Genomic DNA, 22045 nt, shown 5'->3' with positions numbered 1-22045 from the left:
TGCCAGTCATGAGGCCTCTACCCTTAGGATCTATTCTCCTTCAAAGACCCTACCTCCTAATACCATCACCCTGGAGGTTATGATTTCAATATATGACTTTGGAAGGGACACAGTCAGACTGTAGCACCCAGGTGTTTTATTCTCTGAAAAATCATTATCTCCTCCTCAAAATTGGCATGCATTCTGTCCCATCCCACTTTTTTCAAAGTAAAATAAATGAAACTGAATCATTTAAAGAATTATATGGCATCCTACCATATACTTAGAGCATTAAAAAATCTGCTGGCCTAATAGGGCAATTCAGTACATTGCCTCACTTCACTTTCTTTCCCTCTTCAATGGCTTGCAGTTCTCATTTTTAAAATGTGTGAATCTGACAACCATTGTTTATTTGATTTGAACACTTGGATGCTTTGGTGATACGTGTCGATTTAAATATGTCCTCCAAATTGCAAAGGTTAAACAGAAAGTGAATATACAACCAGTGACTGTCATTCTCTTACAAAATGTAATTGGGTATACCTAAAAATTTGATGCAAGGAAATTGCTTCTTTCATATCCTCCTTTATTATTTATTTAACTACACTGACATATCATTACCTTAATAGCACAAGAAATGTCTTTGTGCCCTCCTGCTCTAAAGTTTCCACCTGTAGGATAAGCTGTTACAAAATCTCTGGCTTCGTATTATTAGCCCATTCCTGGAAGTTTGTACTACACCAGGAATTGCGAACTGCGATCCACAGGTTAAATGACTCACCACTTGTTTGTATACAGCCCACAAACTACAGATCTCTTTTACATTTTTAAATCGTTGAAAGAAATGAAAATAATAATATTTTTGTTTCATGTGAAAATTACATAAAACTCACATTTCAGTGTCCCTAGATAAATTCTTATTGGAGCATAGCCATGTTCATCTGTGTCTATGGCTGCTTTGGTGCTATAACAAGAGAATTGAGTAGTTGTGACAAAGACTATATAGCCCTCAAAGCCTAAAATGATAACTGTCTGCCAGTTTATTAAAAGGATCTATTCTGTAAAATTTGGATTCGGTCAAAAGGCGGCACTCAAGGATCCGGAAGGCTCCATGTGGCCCCAAGGCTGTGGGTTCCCCCCCCCAGCACCCCCTGCTGGCCCTTTGCAGGAAAAGTTTGCTGACACCCATGCTAGATAAAGAATTTTGCATTTCTGCTGAGAGTAACCAGCAGAGTTAGACCATGCACAATTTGCAAGTGCCAAGCAAGGAATCCAGGATACCAATCATGGATAATTGGGCCTTAGGGGTCAGCGGTTAATTCCCTCCTTGGTACTGAGGGCTTGTTTATATCCATCTTCTTGGCCATTGTGGAACTGTACTAATTTCAGGATGTTGATTCTGGAGCAACACCAGAAAAATATATATATTTTTTTACTACATGTTAATGATTGTTGTGGTGGGTTATCATTTCTAACTTTTTAAAGATTTTTAATAATTTATATTTTAATTACATGGTATTTCCATGCTTAAAATTGCAGAGCTATGAATAAAGTTATGTTATAAAGATGAAGGAGTAAGACTTGATAATCTGAAAGCTTTCGTGTCCTACTTGGGTAGAAGTAAAGAAATGTTGTGGGATGGTTATATTTATATTATTCATCTGTCCACAGTGCTGGGAAAATGGCATTATCTTGTGCCGGAAGATTGCAGAGCAGTATGAGAGTTATTATGACTACAGAAACCTGAGCAAGATGAGGGTAAGGTGTCTGGATGCATTTTAATCAAGTGATGGCCTCCCTTTTTGATTAGCTTTCCAGTCTGGTTCTATGAAATTAACTTTGTGATCATCTTGATATGTCTTATAGAAACCTTTTTTAAGATAAGTGTTTCCTCCGAAGCAGACTCAGCTATTTATACAGAGAAATAGCAAATTGATTTGTCATGCTTTTGATTAATTTACAAAAAATGAGCCTGTAGTCTCTTCTAAAAGACCACGTCTGCAACACACAGACCAATCCTGGATTAATACTTTTAGTTTAAGACCAGGTGTGGTGGCTCATACCTGTATCCTAGCACCTCGAGTGGCCAAGGTGGGACGATCATTTGAACTCAGAAGTTCAAGACCAGCCTGAATAGTGAGACCCTGTCTCTACAAAAAAAATTTTTATATAAATTAGTCAGGCATGGCAACGCACACCTGTAGTCCCAGCTACTCGGGAGGCTGAGACAGGAGGATCACTTTAGTCCAGGAGTTCGAGGTTGCGGTGAGCTATAATGGTACCACTGCATTCTAGCTGGGGGCAACAGCGAGATCCTGTCTCAAAAACACACAGACACACACACACACACACACATACAGAAAAGCAAAAATACTTTTAATTTATCATGGAAATTCTCCACACCATTTGAAGAGTTCCCACTTAAACACAAACAATATACTATTCTTAGTCCCATAATCTACAAATCTGTAGAAATGGCTAGCTGACCCATCTTTAAATACTTCAGGGCCAAAGTCTATTGCTCTTGACTCTCTTTAGCTTCAGAAATATGTTTTATTTGCTAGACCTAAACACAGGTTTTAGTACTTAAAAGCTCAAAGAGTTTAATATTTTGTGTCCTTGAACCAAATGTTTTGTACCTTCTTTGTTTTTACATTCAAACAAGTCCTCCTTGCCCGGCAAGTCCTTATATTCTTTAGCATCATGAACATTTTGTGTCATCTTGTAACACATAAGATCCTGCTGAGTGCTTAGGCTCTTCGGGGTTTCTAAAATAGGATCATCAGATTTAATATATTGAAAAAAAAGATTACATTGTTGCCTTTTAATTTTGAGATAGCCATTTAAGAGATGATACCATAAACCTTTAACAACTCATAAAAATCCCTTACACCCCAACACAAAATATATTCAACTGGCAGGAACTGGCTCTATACTTCTGGCATAGTGTGTCATGTCAACAGTTCATCGATATTTGTCCTAAGTTGAAAACCAAAGACATAAACCTTGTTTTAACTTTCGTCCATCAAGCTGACTCTGGCGGATGCTGCAGTTTTATATAAAAACATTTCCGTTCATCTCTTGGCATCCTGTCCATGTAACAGAAGCGAGGTGACAGTATTTACCCAGGAGAGCTCTTAGGTGCCATAGTCACTAAGATTTTTATAAACCCAAAGCATTACATGTCATGCCAACTGCTCTTTGGGGTGCTATTACTGGGCATGGGAGGGTAGGGGGGAGTCTTTTAGTGCAATATGAGTCTTTCTCTAGAAACCCTGGGGATTATAATACCACAAATGGGAAGCTATAAGCTTTATTTGCTTCATAGTTTCAGCATCGTCAGACACACTTAAGGGCTCGCAGCCCGGACAGCACTTTGCACTATGGGTCTCCTTTGGTTTGTTTTGTTGGTTTATCCCTGCCCAACCTGTGCAAGGTTGGGCCTTACAAATGTCCTGGATTATCATGTGCCAGGTGGGAGCAAATGCACTCACAAAGGCGAGTACATCCGGCAGGAGGATTCTCCAGAAAGGTTTTGCTTCTAATAGTTTGTGTTAATTTCTATTTAATTGTGAAGAAAATAATTTCCTTCATAGACTAAGTGCATAGAAATAATTTTTCTCTGGTGGTAGCATGTAATAATACACTTGATCTCTTAAGCAGGGATCAGCAAACTAGAGCCTATGGGCCTAAGAGAGCAGAGTTTGTGACGGAGACTATAGGACCTGCAAAACCTAAAGTATTTACTCTCTGGACATTTATAAAGTTTGCCAATTGCTGCCCTAAAGCGTCACAAAGGGAGTCAGACCTCTTTTTCAGCAAACTTGATTAAAATGACATATTCTTTTATATGGAAGAAAAACCTCTTCTGTCAATTGATAGAGGAAAGACGAGATAAAATGTTTAGAACTTTTCTTGTGCGTTTCTAGATGATGGAAGCCTCTTTGTATGACAAAATTATGGACCAGCAGCGTCTTGAACCAGAGTTCTTCAGAGTTGGGTTTTATGGGAAAAAATTTCCATTTTTCTTAAGAGTAAGTAATATACTATTAATACTCAATTTGCTCTCATACTTCTAATACAGATATCCTAATCAAGAAAACTAAAATGTTAACGACATTTTATAACACAGGTAACAGGTAGGTAATAACATGATGAGGTTTTGTTTTTTTTTTTGCCTTTGAGTTTATAAATACTATATTAATCTAGAATGCCTTGTTTTCAATAATTTCTCAAGATATCAAACAACCTACTCCTTTCTAAGTTCACTAAATTTTATGAGGAATCCTTAGTACTTACAGTTTCTCTTATGTGATGCTCACTATCGTATTCTGTCTGCAGTGTCCACAGAGTTAGCATCAGAGAAAAATGGCAGGGTATTGCAGAAGGGGGGGGCTGTAGACTGTAGAAAACAACACAGTTTCACTTCTTGTGGACACCTTACCCCCAGAGTCATATGAAGAGGATTGGCCTTTTTGATGACTTTGTGAAAATGTAAATGTCACCCACCAAAGAGATCCATTTTATTGCTAGTATAAACTCTATTTCTATAAAAGAAAATTTATAGATATGCTAATACTCAAATTCATTCTTTCCATTTTTCACATTCTGCCAAGTAGAATCTTACATGCTTGAATATTTATTGAATACTTCAGTATATAACATCTTCCTTATATAAAAACATAGATCAAAAAAAGGAAATGTACTTCCCCGAGCAGCTAAGGAAAAAGAGTGGGATAATTTGTAGAACTGAGTCAATTAATTATGACTTTAAATCCCAATATACAGATATTTTAATATTTGTGTTTACCTAAATCTTGCCATAACTCTCAACACATATGAATAGATTTAAGATGGGGGAGGTACTTTTTGGGAAAGAGGGAGGAGAAAATTTTTACTTTATTGTTTGTTTCCTAATCATTAACTTGCCTGCCTTTCAGAATCAAAAAGGAAGAAAGATAGGTAGATAGATAGATAGATCCCAAAATATCCAATCACCACAGGTAAAGATTCATTTGAGTATCAAATGGAACAAATGCTCAAATCATAGGTTGATTTTTTAAAAATTGATTGAAATCACCATGTATTTGAGTGCTACACACATAATATGAAATCTCCTTGTTGCATTACAACACACAATATTGTGCATGATCACAAAGCTGGTTCTGCAGATGGACCTGCCTAAAAACGGAGGAAATCTTGATTCCAGATCAAAATCAATGACAAATTCAGAACACTTCCTGACTTTTGCTAGTTGTCATCAGCCAACCCCCCTGAGGAGTGCATGTGGCTAGATCTAGCTTCCAAGTGGAGTGACAGGAATTCTAGAGCTCTGGGAGGCACAGAGGTCTGGAAACCCCAGAGTAGGGTCTAGATGTGACTCTGCCATAGTTAGATCCCCTTCTTCTGTTGGAACAAAATTGTGCAAAGTAAAAGATTATGTTTTCTTTCATGTCATGCCCAAGGTTAGCTAATCCATCATGCACAGTGGGTACAGTGTTTAGGGACCATAATATTTTTAGGGGCAATAAACTTTTAATTTCTTTTAAAAATCAGAAGTTAAAAAAGAACTTTTAGGTTGAAAAAAATGTTATGCTATACATTATATTGAATGTTATGCATTAGATAATATTAATATTGATATATTCATCTATATACCAAACCAAATTTTTAATGCTTTTTTTTATGGAGGAAGAGGCTCATGGAAGCAAAAGTTCCTAGGGCTCACAAAAGTCCCAATGCAGCTCTGATAAAATTCTGAGTTTAACTGGCAAGTATGCAGTGAGGCACCCTAGACATCTATTACGTGCAATTACTGTTAATTAGAAGTGTAAAGTTATAAGAAAATTAGAAGTAGTTTAAAAGTCATAATTTTAAAGAGTTCAGCAAATTAGAAAACTGCATTAGCTAATAGCATAAATTTTGTTAAAAAGCCAATTAGTATAAATCACTCTTCTGTACCATCCTTCTTTTAAAAAACAGCTTTCTGGATATAAATGGCATTTCCTTCAAAATGAAAGAGAAGGGTCACCCTCTATTGGTTCTAAGGGGCACTGCACTCTTTAGAATCTTGGGGCCTGAGCTTTTTAGAGGAAATCACATTCTAGCCTGTTCTTCAATTTAAAAATTAACAAATACCAACATTAAACACTTTCTTTCATTGTTTGATCAATTTCAGGATTATTTTTAAAGCTCAAATAAATTAATATATTTGTACAATTGTATAATCTAAGTGGTTTATTTCTCCTCATAGAAAATGGGTTCTTTAAAAAGTATTGACAAATATGACCCAGCAGATCCACTCCTAGGTATATACTAAAGAAAATGGAAAACGTACGTTCGTGCCAAAACCTTTACCTGAATGTTCATAACAGCGTTATTCATAATAGTCAAAAAGTAGAAATAGCTCAAATGTCTATTAAGTGATGAATGGATAAACAAAATGTAGTATAGCCATACGATGGACTATTATTTAGCAATAAAAAGTAATGAAATACTGATATATGCTACAAAATGGATGAACTTCCAAAATTTGACGTTAAGTGAAAGAAGGCAGTCACAAAAGACCAATTGTATAGTTCCCTAATAGACAAATCCATAGAAACAGAAAATAGTTTTGTGGTTGCCAGGAGCTGAGAGAAGGGGGAAATAGGAAGTGACTACTCATGGATACAGGGTTTCTTTCTGAGATGATGAAAATGTTCTGAAATTAGATTGTGCTTAGGGTTGCACAACTCTGTGAATATATTAAAAACCACTGTATTGTACATTTTAAAAGGGCACATTTATAATATGTGAATTATGTCTCATGAATTATAAATCTATGATTTTTTATAAAGGGTATTGATGGGAGAAAATACTTAATTCCTTTTTATTTCTTAGAAACCTAAATATCAGACCCAAAACTTTATTTTATTCCAAAATGACTTCTTAATACCATTGAATACCTATATGCTTAGAGTAATTTTCCTGATTTTTACAAACTGTTATTATGTATAAGCATTGTCTTTAAAAATATTTGAGTTATTAGAATATGTGGATATTTATTTTGGGGTTCCAGTAATATGCAAGGAAAGATGTATTATCTTTTATAAAGCAAATTTATTATCTTTTGAGTAGAATTTTAAAACTACAGTATCAGAAGGTATAACTTCTATCTAGAATGTTTTAAATATATGATTTTTTTTTGTATCCTGATTTCTTGATAGAATCTGCCTTACCTTGAATTTTTCAAAGGACCATGATTTATTTAGGGATTTGTGAAGAATCGAGGTGGGTTCTCAGAGCTAACTCCCTCACTATGGCCTGGAGTTCTTCCTTAGTAAATTTTACATAATAACAGGAACTTCATAGAGCTGAAAAACACCAAAAACTTTGGGCCTTATCTCCCCCAGACCACAAACTGCTCTCTCCTTTTCTTGAAGATCTTCAGGATTTGAGATCCCATAACCTTTCTTGGTCTTGGTAGCTCCTAGGGTTTTTTTCTGGACATACCAGGCCGCGCTCAGAGTAGACAGAACTCAGGTCTTGGACTCACACCTGAGTTTGAAACTAGTGTACATGGACAAAGTGCTTAAAGACTTTGAGCCTTGGTTCCCCAATTATAAAATGGGTTGGAAGGTGGGGGTGACATCTTCTCAAGCTTGTATGGGTTGAATAAGATGTGTACAGAGTGCTCCGTCAGTGACTGTGCTCAACAATTATAATTTCAGTATAATTAAACTATCAGAGTTACCTCATTTCTGACTGGATATTAAGGTACTTTTTGGAAACCTGCTCATCTTTCTAGCTCTCTTAGCCTACCTCAGAAATAACCTCCACCATTCTTACATGAATGAGCGAGTCCTGACCCACAGAAAAAAAAAAAAAAAAAAAAAAAAAAAAAAAATATATATATATATATATAGTACTTTGGTGCTCTGAGAATTCAACACCTCTTTGGGCCTTATGCCAATGAATTGGGAAGACTGAGTCACTCTACTGGGTCTTATCTTACTGAGTGGAGTTATTATGTTCATGACATTTGCCCTGCAATTTGAATATTTGGTCAAATTTTCAGATTGTTCCAGTGTGGGTATTTTTTGTTGTTGTTGTAGTGTATTGATGTGTGGCATGTGGTCAGTTAATGCCAGTGTCATATTTTTTGGCTGCTCTCTGTAATTAATGCACTCAGTTACATAGCCCTAATTTCTCTTTTGGTTTCATCTCCAGAATAAGGAGTTTGTGTGCCGAGGGCATGACTATGAGAGGCTGGAAGCCTTCCAGCAGAGGATGCTGAACGAGTTCCCCCACGCCATAGCCATGCAGCACGCCAACCAGCCCGACGAGACCATCTTCCAGGCAGAAGCTCAGTGTATCCACACCTACAAGTGCTGGTCCCAGTGAGATGGCACTGGCTGTCAGCCGCAGAACATTTTCATGCAAGGTTGTTCAGCCACCGGTCCCTTTTCAACAGCCAGGCTCTTACTCTTCCTCTTTCTCATTATCTTAATGTTAGCTTAGCTCCTTCTGAACAGAACTTAATTGTTCTATTTATTATGATAATGTCAGGTGAAAAGAAGTCCCTTAAAAATTCTGCTAAAGAATTTTTTTCCTTTTAATTAAAATTTCCTGTATGTCAGCCCTGCTTTTAAAGCTCTTTTATCTAGTGATTTCCTTTAGAATAATTTTCCTCTGATATATCCCGTGGAAACCACTTCAGTTCAAGAACATGATAGCATTCTGTTTACTGACATACATTTGTTTATCCCTTCCCTGACCCTGCCTCCAATATTTTTATTCTGAAACAACAAATAGAAGAGAAAGAGGTACTCCAATATCTTTTGGGGGCTCTTAGCTATGATATGCTGGGCAGCCTTTAGTAATTGCTGTATGATTCACACTCTCCCATTATCTAAACACAAGCAACTCAACTGAAATTACACAGGCCTTACAGACAAAGGCAAGTCGTTCCTTTCTGAATCCCTGTGCCTCTTCTTGAAACTGACAGTCTTAAAGAACACCTTAAAGTTCCACTGACAGATGAATACCATTTCAAAACAGAAATCAAAATGCAAGCGAAGAAAGTACATAAGGAAAAATATTTTTCCGTCTTTCTTTGAATGAGAAGAGAAGTAGGTAGATATACAAGTAACTATTATACCCCTCTAATGTAATTTTAAAAAATATAAACTATTACTAAACACTCTGCTTATTGATATGATTCAGGAGAACAGGTACCACAAATGTGGGAAGGCTGGGGACACAGAATCACACAGGTAACATAAGTCATTGTCAGTGGTCTGGTCTCTGTCTTTGGTCATGGTTGCATTAGTATTTATACATTATTATAAGCAATCAATAAATTTGAAAGGGTCATGCACAGACTTAAGAGTATCTCATGAAGATGGGTTAGGATTATCCTAATTCTCAGTATCTAAGACTCAAACTATTCCCACCACCCCGACCAAAAAAATCAAAAAGAGGTATATAAATTCACACGTTATGGATATTTCAAACTGATACTTTGTCAGAATCACCTACCTAGAACTAGTTCAAGGCCTGTGGGTTGACACGTGATTTGCTATAAACTGAGTTCTTGGCATCATGTTGGCAATTTTTTAAATGACTTCAACTGAAATGGAAACACCAGATTGTTACCCGTCCTCTTCTTTCTGCCACAGCTCCAATCGTGCCAGACATCCATGGAGTTTGCCAAGTCGAGTTCTCTCCTTGACTCTTTAATCCTAGATTTGCAGATATATGCTGTGACTCCCATTCCGGAGAGCCAGGAGGTCCTGCAGAGAGAGGGTGTTCCAGACAACATCAAAAGTTTCTATAAAGTGAATCATATCTGGAAATTCCGCTACGACAGACCATTTCACAAAGGCACTAAAGATAAAGAGAATGAATTCAAGGTACCATGCTATTTTTATTACATACTATCTCCTCAGATAGATTCTGAGCTCTTTGGGACATGACCTTTAGCAAATATTTACTCAGAGTAGCATCAAATGATAGAACCAGAAGGGACTATAGGATTCAGTCTAGTGGTTCTGCAACTCTGCTGTGTATCAGAGAGACAAGGGTTGCTTCCTAACCAAGAAAATTTCTGGTCCCCGGCCCAGGAATTCTGATTCAGAGGGTCTGGGAGGAGTTCCTAAAATCAGCTTTATGCGGTGGTTCTAATGCCGGCAGTCCCGAGACCCGTCTTTGAGAACTCATGGCTGAGCTCAGCTCAGGCCTCTCATTCATTCATGTTGAACCAATTGTGAGAACCTAAGGATATTTATTCTCAGATATAGTGGAGCGTAGTGAGTAAAGAATATTCAATGAACAGGGAGAAGGAGGCTCCTGAGACAGAGAACAGTTGGGTAGACTTCGGGTATGGTGCCATCTTTTGCTGCTTTTTCTGTTAGAACACTATGCAGTTAGAACTTCTGAGAGGATGCAGAGTAAAAGCAAATCTTGGACTTTTTGCATGTGTTGAGTTCTCTGCTCTCAGTAGTTCCAACATGCCTTGCTTGTTCAGCGATCTCTCAGCCAAAAAGGGATAAGATTTCTCACAGCCCCACTGGGGGAAAAGAACAAGACTGTTCAGCAGATAAATTATAAGCTGCCCTTTTCTTTGCCAACAGTGACACAGTAAGACCAGATAGATCCCCCAGTTTCATGCCTAAACAAAGAATGCAAAATGAACTCATCACTGTGGGGTAATTGGCTTAGCATATTTCATCACAGATATTTCATCACAGATTTTCTCCTAGCACTGTTAGTAACGAATGTCTAATGTTAACCCACGTGGTCAGCTGTGCCTAAGTGTTAGTTTCCAGTGCTCCCAGAAGTAACTCTGAGAGTTACTCACAGCCAGGAGATCAGAAAGAGAAGCTGTGATCGCTTTGCAGAGTTATGATGGGGCTGAATAAACAGCAGTTCTTTGTGCAAGGGGATTTGGGAGCTAAATATCAAGAGAAGGAGACCATCAGAAAACATCACTGGGATATTATTGAAAAGATCCGTGATCATTTTGTCATCCTTTCAGGATACTTATATTTTTCTTTTTGCCCTCCAAAATTAGTTGAACATGCAGTTTGTTTATGATACAGTTCTTGCAATTGCTTCTAGTGAAAAGTAGTCAAAGATCACTGGAATCAGACAACTGGCTTCCTCAAAAGTTACATCCTAATTACCGGTAGACCCCGTACTGGAGCCCACATTTTCTGACTCCTTCTCCGTTGCTTTTTCCCCTGCACCACATTTCATAGTGGCCATCCCTTTAAATATTCATCAGTGATACAGAGATCTCCCTAAAAAATAATAATCATAAATCTGGCTCCTTATTTCTGTGCCTGTGGCCTTCAGAGTCTGGCTCCAAACTGTGCGTCCAGAAGCTTCATCTCCGCCACAACCCACTCATTCTCCTTCCCTCCCAGCTCCAGCAACACTCAGCTTCCCTCTTCCTCTCTCGCTGTGCCCTTTCACAAGCCGCTCCGTCTCTGTGCAGGCTGCTTCCTCCTGCCTGCACCCTGCACGCCACCCCCACTCTCCTCCTGGCAAACTCCTACTTACTCTTCAAAATGCAGCTCACGTGTCACCCCCTCTGAGAACGTCTGTCTCCCCCCACCAGGCTGGTGTGCACGCCTGCATCCTCCTCCGAGTCCCTGCAGCCTCCCTTTCTCCTCACTCTGCACTCTTCTCTGCTTACCTGCCTGTCACCCCAGGACACCGTGACCTCATGTCATAGGGCCCTGCCGTATTCCTCTCAGTACATCTTGGCTGACCCAAGGAAACTCTTCCTTTCTGTTGTTGTTGTTGTTGTTTGAATAAATGGCACTATTTCAGAAATGTTGTAAGGCTTATTACCCTCTCAGGAATACACACAGTTTATATAAGGAAGATGAGACATAGCTAACGGAACCTGGTTGGCAAAAGAGAACCCTGTCCTCAGCAGCAGCTTGTACGAAAGGCAGCATGGTTTCTCGTGTCCTGGCCAGAGGGAGCCCTGGCTCTAGAATACAGATTCACCTCAATCACAGCAGGTCAGACAGGCACGAGAACATGTGGCACAGTGGATTTAGCAATGGAGGAAGCATCACAGGTCCTCCTAGGTGGGTTCTGGTGCTGGCTCTGCAGATCATTAGAGAATGTAGCTTTTGAGCAGGTAGCATTGGTTCCTTGAGACTAAGTACCTTCATTTTAAAATAGAAAGATCAAGCTATGTGATTCCTAAAGCCCTTTCTTCCTGTAGGATTCTGTTATTCTAATCATGTATTGACTGGCTGGTACTGTTACCCTTGCCAGATAAAAATGGCTTGACCTTGAGGAGTGGAAGAGAATTTAAATTAGAATTTTAGAGAAACAGCAAAGAAAACAATGTCGATGTCCTATTTTTCTATTTTTAGCTTGCTGTCTGAAGTAGGAGCTCATTTATTTTACGAAGAAAACAGTTTGGTGATATGCAATAGAATTTCTAACATAAGCCTCAGCAATATTTTACTGTGATAGTTTCATGAGTTTTCAAATGAAGACTGAAGAAGAGCTGACAGAAATAAGCAAAACCTGGTAACAATGGATGACAAACATCAGAAGCTAGAAAGAAGAGCAGCTTGAGGGCTTAATTTGTGTTGTGTTTTGTAGAGTCTCTGGGTGGAGAGAACGTCATTGTACCTGGTGCAGAGCTTGCCTGGCATTTCCCGCTGGTTTGAAGTGGAGAAGCGTGAAGTGGTAAGGCCCCAGAGCTTGCTCTCAAGCACTTTCTCATCACACTTTCTCACCTGGAGTTGTGCCTCATACTAATTACTTCTGCTTATGACTCAAAGGCCCTGGAAACACTCATAGTAAGAAAGTGAATGTTTATGATACTGAGCTATTACAAGGCTGAGAAGGTGAGCATTACTATTGTCCTAGCACATCCAACCAGAGGGCTTCCTTGAAAACAACCACAATTGCCACATATAAAATAACTGCTCAGGCCCTTGAGCTAGAAGAATTGGAATTCCAGCTCTCCTAGTTACCATAGCTGTGTGGCTCTCAATGCTTACTACCTCAGGCCAGTGCCAATGTTACCTTCTTTATCTTATTGAATCATCACATCAAAGCTATGAGATATATATGCTTAGCTTTATTTTTACAATTTTTAGCAAAAGGTTAAAAGTCTTTGCCAGAGGTCACAGAGCAAGATGTTGATAAAAGACTCAACCCCAGATTTTTCTGATTCCAAAGCCAATCACGTTAATCTCCTCCAGCCTTGGTTTCCTTATAGGCCAAATGAGGCTGATGTGAAGCCCCCGCACAGAACCTGGTGGACAGTAAGTGTGTGCTGTCACAGTTCCCAGTGGAAGGGAGGGTGATGTGTCATCTTTCCAGGCAGTCCTGGATGGAGCCCCAGCGGGAGAGCAGTGGGCGCCACTGCAGAAGCTGGTGACCACAGCACTCAAGAACCCTGTGGCTGTAAAACGTGACCCCAGCTGCAGTCCCACTTAGGGAGAGCAGGGACAGCAGTGGCTGAAGGCAGCCACATCCAGGGTGCAACCCCACCCAGCTGTCTGTGCTCTTCTTCCAGCTGACAGCACCTTGATGTTGGATGTCAGCCACAGCCCCCAAATCTCATGATGTCCCTTCCTCCTCCTTTGGTACGTCCATTATGGCTGAGGCCAGCCCTTTGATTACCACAGTTCTCTGTCTGATAGAAAGTGTAGAAAATGGGCCAATTGTGAAAATGTCATGTAACCCATACCTTATTTAGGTCACAAGCCCACTCTGTCGATGCAAAAGTAAGAACAGCTTTTACCCAACTTGTCTTTCAAGAATGGCTCGTCCTACATGAAACCTCTCAGCATTGAAACTACCCTCAGTTTACCATGTTCAATTAAGCTAAAGATTCAATAGGGTTTTCATTTTGCAGTACCAAAAATTAATATGGCTCACTAAACAAAGTGAACTCAGTTCTGCAGATGACATCAGTATAGTTGTTTGCTTATACAGTCTGAGTCCAGTGTCCCCCAAAACTGGTTATTTATGTAGTGTACCCCGGTACCTTCCATGGAAGAAGGGAGACTGCTGAACACCATGTTTACAAAGTCTTCTTATTACGCTTCCTGCTGAATGGCGTGGACCCAACCCACAGAAACAGTCTTAGTCATCCATGCTGCGGTAATGGTCCAGAGAGCCTTTTCAGCTACTTACTACCCAGAGTGTTAAATTCTGTGAAGTCTCACCAAGGGCCCTAGCCCTTGAAATGTTAGACACACATACACAATGCTAATAAAATATAGCATGCTGATAAGGATAAAAGGAGCACAACTTTTCAAACATCAGCTGCCTACTTTATTAAAATATATAATCTTATGTTCTGTCAAATAGAACAAATCAAACTCAGCTATTTTGTTCCCTGAACACAACCCACTCTTAACAGCATTTGTGTTTTTCTCTTTTGTTCTTGCTGCCTGGAATGTCCCCACCTTCTATTCATGTTAAAGTTAATGGTTTACTGGTTTAATTCCTATGAAGGTCTTCAAGAATAGGAACACATAGTAGGTATTCAATAAAGCTATGCCAAATTGAATTGGAATTCTTTATCTGCAATGCCCAAATCTGAAAACCAAAAGATATTTGGCTCTGAAATTCATTTGCTAATATACCCAAGCTGTTCAAATATAAGGCCATTTATTAGCTTTATTTCATTTAGTAGGAATGTTTATATGTTTCACAGCAGAAATATTAATGCATTTAATTAAAGGAACCTGCCCCAGGTACTGCTGAGGGGTACACAGTGCACCATGTATGCCTTCTACTACCTTTCCAAAATCTGAAAAGTTCTAAATTCTGAAGCACGTAGCACCAAAGGTTTCAGATGAAATTACATACCTTTATTTTATAAATCACAGGCCCAGAATAGCTTATTAAATTTTGTTAATATATCAATGCCTCAGAACTATTGTTTTGGCAGTATTTTATTTATTCTGTTTTCAAAACCCGCCAAAATTTTTTTTCTGATCATGAGAAGTAATCTCAATTTTAAATTTTTAAACAAGGTCAAAACATTTTATGGTTTAAGATCTATAAATAATGATTTTTTTTTTATACTCTGGTTTCTCTTCAGATAGTATAAATCTTTCACCTTTTAATAATTTTTTTTAAATCCAACTAAAGATCATGAGAATGTTATCACACCACATCATGCCCATGAAAAAATTGTGTGGCTCTATTTTCTAAATACTGTATATCCAGAATGCAAGCACTTGTCCCCACCCCAACTGATGGCATCAGCTAGTGCCTGGGGACTGCAGTAACCTCCTGAGAGACCTCCTACTTTAATCTTGTCCTCCCAGGCCCTCCTGTACACAGCAACCAGTGACCTTTTTAAACTTAAGTTATATCAAACACAGTGGAAAAAATATATAATGAACCTGATTTACCTGACTATCATCTTACTTCAACAGCTATCAAAAAGGCCAATCAAAAAGGCCAATTTTGTTTCATGTGCATTTCTATCCACTCCCTCTCACACTGGATTATTTTGAAGTAAATCTCAGGCATCATATCATTTCATCTATAAATATTTGAGTACATATATGTATTAAAAAATAACTGCAATATTATTATAACATTAATAATGAACAATAATTTCTTGATCCTAAAATATCCAGTGTTCACTCACACTTCATCAAGTTATTTGTTTGTTTGTTTCATTCTTTGTCCTTTGAATCCAGATCCAAGAAAAGGGCTATACATTTTGATTGATTGAAATGTCTCCTAAATCTTTTTCAATCTATAGTTTTCCCTCTGAATCATTTTTTCTTCCTTGAATTTTTTTGTTGTTGAAGAAACTAAGTGGTTTATCCTGATGTATTTCCTTAAGTCTAGATTTTGCAGATTGCATCCCAGTAGAGTCGTTGAACATATCTCTTTGTCACCTACATTTCTTGTAAATTGGCAGTTAGTTAGATCTAGAGGCTAGATACAATGTTTTGGTTTTGTTTCTGCAAGACTATTTCGTAGGTGGTGTTACGTGCTTCTGGTTGTCTTTGTGTGTATGTGATGTTGGCAGCTATTGGCAGTCATTGCCCACATCCCTTAATCTTTTATGGGTTACAAAATGGTGATATTTTACCATTTCATCTTTATTTATTCATTGGAATACTTCTATAAAGAGAAACATCACCTCACTAACTATTTGATTACTGTGAGGCATAGGAAAGGAAAGGTAATGCTCTATTCTTTCTCTTTATTTACAAGTTTTCAAAATAATAATTTGATTCCCTATCACCCTACAAAATTGACCATAGAGGGGTTTTTGTTTGGTTGGTTTGTTTTTAGTATCATTAAGTCACTCACAGATTTAAGCATATTTGTTTTGTTTTAATTTATGGCAGTTATTTGTATTAAATTTCAAATTTTATTCTTATTAAATGTATTCATATTAAACTCAAAAGTTATTCTTATTAAATTTCAAATCCATCTTTGCCTGATGGGAACCTCTTCAAATTGGCTCCTGAGGCTTTTTCAGAATATCCAAGTAGTCTTTGCTATTGAGCTAACACTCAGGATGGGATTGTCAAATCAGACGTACGACCCAGCAATCTTCCCCAGCATCAAGCTTTACAAATAACTTCAGGACAGTAGGGATGCTCAGAGGAAACAGGACACTTCTTAGACACCACGCTTATCTGCCAGGTCCATCTACCCCACATCAATAGTAACAGTTTGGGATAATAGATGGAGTCTCTAAGTAACGTTCACAGGGTTCCTCATATGGGGGCCCATTTAAATTATAAAATGTAAATTATGAAACATTCCATTTTATGCTCCAGAGAGTTCACTGTAAAGCTTCTAAGGACATTTTCTAATCATTCCTCATAGATTCTGGGTTTATTTACTTTAAGAAATCCTTTGGGGATTTTCTGCTAAGGACATTCAATAAATAACATGTCTTCATCCTAACAATTATTCTTAGTCTATTTACTTGAAGGCTCAATTGAGAAAGAGATAAGGCCTGGTCACCTGTCTTCTTTTCTGTCCCCCAAGGACATTCCCCAATGAAGAGAATGAATGAATCACAGGCAAGATGCTTTCTTAGCTTCCTGGTCCAGGCTCACTTGTACATCTCTTGCCCCAGACCTGAGAGAACCATTTCTCCAATGACTTCTGATTCTTTTCAGTGATAAACAGTGTTTAAAGGTTGCCTTGTAGGAGCTAAAGGAAAGTAACTCTTTGAAGAGCATTCCTTATACACATAACTCTGCACAATGCTTTGACTATCTCCTAATAATTATTTCTCTAGATAGAAGTGAATTAACCTATCAAAAATATCCCCAGTGTAACCTTTGATTCATGGATCAGTGATGGGATATATCAGTTTTCACCCTGTTTGGAGGGGATAACTGTTCTTAGGAACATGATTTTCCCAGCACCCTCTCCAACACTGCATGTTGTATATTATTTTAATCTTTCCAAATAATGATTTGGAAGACCAAAGACCAAAAATGATTACACTAGACTTGAATATTTTATTTCAGCTTTTTTGAATGCTAGCTAGCAAAGATATGTTTTAACATATTTATTTATTCTATTTCTTTTATGAATGCATTGATCAGCCCCTTTGTCTATTCTTCAGTATTTGAGAAATATTAACACTTTGTCTGAACTACAGGTTAGAAATATTTTCCCAAGTTGTTGTCTTTTGTCTGTGTTTATTATATTTTGTTTTGCTTTTTAGAAAAAAAATTATATTAATAGCACTGGAATTTATAAAGATTAAGATAGATTTTTTATTTTATTATGATCAAAAACACATAGAATCTACTACTGTAACATTTTTAAGTGCACAGTACAGTAGTGTTAACTACCTGTGCACTTTTGTACAGCAGACTCTAGTTTTTTCATCTTGTAAAACTAAAACTCTGTATTTACCAAATAGCAATGCCCCTCTTCCCTCTTTCCCCACTTCCTGGCAACCACCATTCTATGTTCTGTCTCTAAGATATTTTGCTTACTTTTTAAATTTCAATTAATCACAGCCCTCAGACTTTTCCTTTATGGTTTAGCTTTTGTGTACATAAAATAAAGGCTTAATGTCACAAATAATTAGAAAGTAAATACCTATTTACTACCACTCAAGTGATGAAACAGAACATTGCCAACAGCATCTGGAAGTCTCTCATGTACTCCCTCTCTTTCCCTGTAGAGGTAACCACTATCCTGACTTTTACAGTTTTCATTTCCTTGCTTAGTTTATCACCTGTTTGTCTCCGAACAAGTCAGTTTAATTTTGCCTGGTTTGGAACTTCACATAATGCTATCATACTGTTTATGTTTATCATACTGAGATATGTTTCTTTCAATGATGATGATGATGATGATGTTGATGTTTTGAGACAGGATCTCGCTCTGTTTCCCAAACTAGAGAGCAGTAGCTTCATCATAGCTCACTGCATCCTCAACCTGGGCTCAAGTGATCCTTCTGCCTCAGCCTCCTGAGTAGTGGGACTACAGACATATGCCATGATGCCCAGCTAATTTTTGTATTTTTTTTTTTAAAGAGGAGGTCTTGTTCTTGCTCAGGCTGGTCTCGAACTCCTGGCCTCAAGTGATTCTCCCATCTTGACCTCCCAAAGTGCTAGGATTACAGGCAGGAGCCACCATGCCCAGCCTCAGTATTATTATTTGTAATATTTTCCCATGTTATTGCATGTGACTGAAGTTTGTTTTAATAGTATGAACATACCACAACATGTTTATGTATCCTCTTATCAATGGCTGTATGGATTTTGGAGACGATTGTGAACATTTTTGTACCTGTTTCCTGGTATACATGTGCACATATCTCCTATTCCACTTTTCCTCAGATATATGCCTAGGAGTAGAATTTCTGGATCATAAGCTATATGGAGACAGAGATACATGTGTAGATAGATATATACACACACAGACCTCCAACTGTTTTCCAAAGTGAATGAACCAATTTGAACTTCTTACAGTAATAATTGAGATTTTGTTGTACATATTCTTACTCTCATTTGCTATTATTATATTTATTTTTGCCATTCCAGTGGGTATTTAGTGGTATGTTATTGTGGTATTATTTTTCACATCTTTGATCACAAATGAGGTTCAATGTGTTTACTGGCCATTTGAATTTTTTCCTTTGTAAAGTGGCAGTTCAAACTTTTGCTCGTTTTTTATTGGATTGCTTTTTTCTTACTGGTTTTTAATAGTCTTTATCCTGGACATGAGTTGTTTGATGGTTATACATGTTATAAATATCTTCTCATTTATTCAAGCTTATCTTACCTTCTTGTTATGGCTTTGATGAATGTTCATTCTTAATTTTGATATAGTCAAATTATTGTAGGATTTTTCAGTGTTGGTTTAAGATCATCTAAGTGACCTTTAAAAACTCTAATTTGTTTCCTTAACTGAAAGAGCCAATATTTAAATGTGCTTATTGTAAGCCTAAATTACTTTATTGCTGAGAGCTTGGCAGACCTTCTCTTCAAAGAGAATGTCAATGACAGTAACAGTCCCGATGCCATATATTTGAAGAGCACTTTTATCATTTTCACAATTAGGTCCCCCATACAACTCAGAATTTTTAAGTCATTATGATTCTACTTGGCTCTCCTTCAACAAATGGATCCTGCATTATATATGATTATCTTGTTTTCTATAATTCCCAACTGTATGCCATCCTGTGCCACCTTATGGTGCTGTTATATACACATATGGGGTTCATATGGGCATATGTCTAATCTTCCCAACAGGGCTGAAAGCTCCTTGACATCAGAGGATCTATAAATGCATCTTTATATCTCCCATGGTGCTTTGTCTCAAATAAGCATCTAAAAAGGTTATAATAACATTCAGGGTTTCTGAATATTTAGCCCTTCAAAAGAAAAGAAAAACTGGTTTCAAAAGACATGAGATGCTTGGATATTACTTTAAGGATTAAATTGATTATTGTGATGCTGATATCAAATTGCTGATTGCTGATTATCCAAAGCATTTTTCAACCAATGAGTATTTAACCTGCCCTTTTCACACCTTACTAATGAACAGCTAACTCGACTTCTGCATCCTCATCTATTCTACTGGATGGTCCCTGGTAGAGATGCTGATGGGAGCTCACAGGGAGCACAGATAATTGAGAATGTGCATAATCTACTTTGTCTTCTTAAGTGTCACAAAACTCACTATATATTTATGCTCATTTTGTTCTCAGGTAGAAATGAGTCCTCTGGAAAATGCAATTGAAGTGTTGGAAAATAAGAATCAGCAGCTGAAGACCCTGATCAGTCAGTGTCAGACGAGACAGATGCAGAATATTAATCCCCTGACCATGTGCCTGAATGGAGTCATAGATGCCGCAGTTAATGGTGGAGTTTCCAGGTACCAAGAGGTGAGGATTAGGTATTGTTGTTTGCTAGAAAGTTTTGTGATTTCAAAGGGTTTCATGAATTTTCAAAATATATGCCCATATCAGCATGCAAACATAGGGCTACAATTAACATAGAGTACTTTGTTTGCTTAAATAGAGCAAACATATAATTATTTATGATGCCACTTACTCTGTTTTTCCAACATGTAATAATTTGGGAAAATGTGTGTGTGTGTGTTTGCATGAATAAAAGGGAGATCAGGATTGTTTAATAAATGTCCATCTCAAATAATTTCCCTGAGCAAACAGGTTCATGGACATAGAAAAGTCTAATCTTGTATAGAAGATACTTTAAGTGGACTTTTCATCTGCCCTCTTAGTTTTAAACAGAAAGACATAATAGCCTGGAAGGTGAGGCCACCATCTAGGTCACACTGAATCTTCAGGCAATTTATTTTAGGATAGAATGCCATATAGCTTACAGATTGAGCTTGTCCTTTGTTTATTTTACCAAGGGTACTTATTGTACAATTGCTGATCTTCCTTTAACAATCCTTTCCTTCTGTTCCCATTCTGACCAACCACCTACAGTAGGAATCACTCCATCTGTCCCTAAATGTGGTTTAGAATGGTGTCATTTCTTTAAAGATGCCAGGTCTTTAAAAGCAACAAGTGTATCTTTCACTTCCCCTGTAACTCTCCTGAAGTAGACTGACTATCCCTTTTCTTATTAGGCATTCTTTGTCAAAGAATATATCTTAAGTCACCCTGAAGATGGGGAGAAAATTGCACGATTAAGAGAGCTGATGCTTGAGCAGGTAAGGGAGGCAGAAGCCAATCACCTTCTCTCTATCATGCCTGGATATGTGCTCACTTACCTAGAGACCCATCTGCATGGTTTTTTACATCAGTGGTCTTACTGAAGCTGTTGGTCAAGGGTTATGGATTCCTGTAATATATCACAACTTGTTAATTTCTACTTTTTCTTCCCATTTGGATACAAAAATTAACTTAGCAGTGATTAGACTATGGCAGCCCATTGAGGCTGAGTATCCCTTATCCAAAATTTTTGGGACCAGAAGTGTTTTGGATTTCAGTTTTTTTTGGATTCTGGAATATTTTCATATATATAATGAGATATCTTAGGGATAAGATCCAAGTCTAACAACAGAATTCATTTATGTTTCATGCACATTTTATACACATAGCATGAAGGTAATTTTATACAGCAATTTTAATAATTTTGCACATAAAGTTTTGACTACAACCCATCACATGTAGGTCAGGTGTGGAATTTTTCACTTGTGGTGTCATGTCAGTGCTCAAAAAGTTTTGGATTTTAGAGCATTTTGGATTTTTGGATTAGGGATACTTAACCTGTGTAACAAACAACTATATGTAGTTTCCTAAATAGTCTTTGAATGTTTTCTCCCTAATATTTACTGTAAGCTTGATACTGACTTTTCACTCAAAATTTTGTGCACAGGTAAGTTCAGGCCAACTCAAAATGTGAGTGCATGAATGAACGATATTGCTACTAATATGTTATAATAAGGAAGTGGGCACTCAAAAGACTTTGCTTTAAAACAGTATCATGTTTTACAGACTAAGCCTATAGATTATATCATATGGACAGAATGAGACACAACTCATCATCACGTTCTACTCCAAAGAAGTGTAGTTTATTTTTATTTATTTGGTACCATCAAGTAC

General features: G+C 37.6%; 1 protein-coding gene across 7 annotated transcripts in view; it reads left to right on the top strand.

Annotated features, from left to right (window-relative positions):
- Positions 1 to 22045, top strand: part of DOCK4 (dedicator of cytokinesis 4) — a 424117-nt gene that overhangs the window by 383907 nt on the left and 18165 nt on the right. For all 7 annotated transcript variants that reach the window (XM_012736139.2, XM_012736138.2, XM_012736141.2 and 4 more), the window contains 7 exons: positions 1651 to 1737; positions 3909 to 4013; positions 8191 to 8332; positions 9709 to 9875; positions 12595 to 12681; positions 20177 to 20353; positions 21067 to 21150. In XM_012736139.2, the coding sequence (XP_012591593.1) occupies positions 1651 to 1737; positions 3909 to 4013; positions 8191 to 8332; positions 9709 to 9875; positions 12595 to 12681; positions 20177 to 20353; positions 21067 to 21150 (849 nt within the window). The remainder of the gene's footprint in view (positions 1 to 1650; positions 1738 to 3908; positions 4014 to 8190; positions 8333 to 9708; positions 9876 to 12594; positions 12682 to 20176; positions 20354 to 21066; positions 21151 to 22045) is intronic.

This window comes from Microcebus murinus, chromosome 9 (assembly GCF_040939455.1).
Source record: "Microcebus murinus isolate Inina chromosome 9, M.murinus_Inina_mat1.0, whole genome shotgun sequence".
Lineage (NCBI taxonomy): Eukaryota > Metazoa > Chordata > Mammalia > Primates > Cheirogaleidae > Microcebus > Microcebus murinus.
This window is presented reverse-complemented; position numbering and strand designations above follow the sequence as displayed.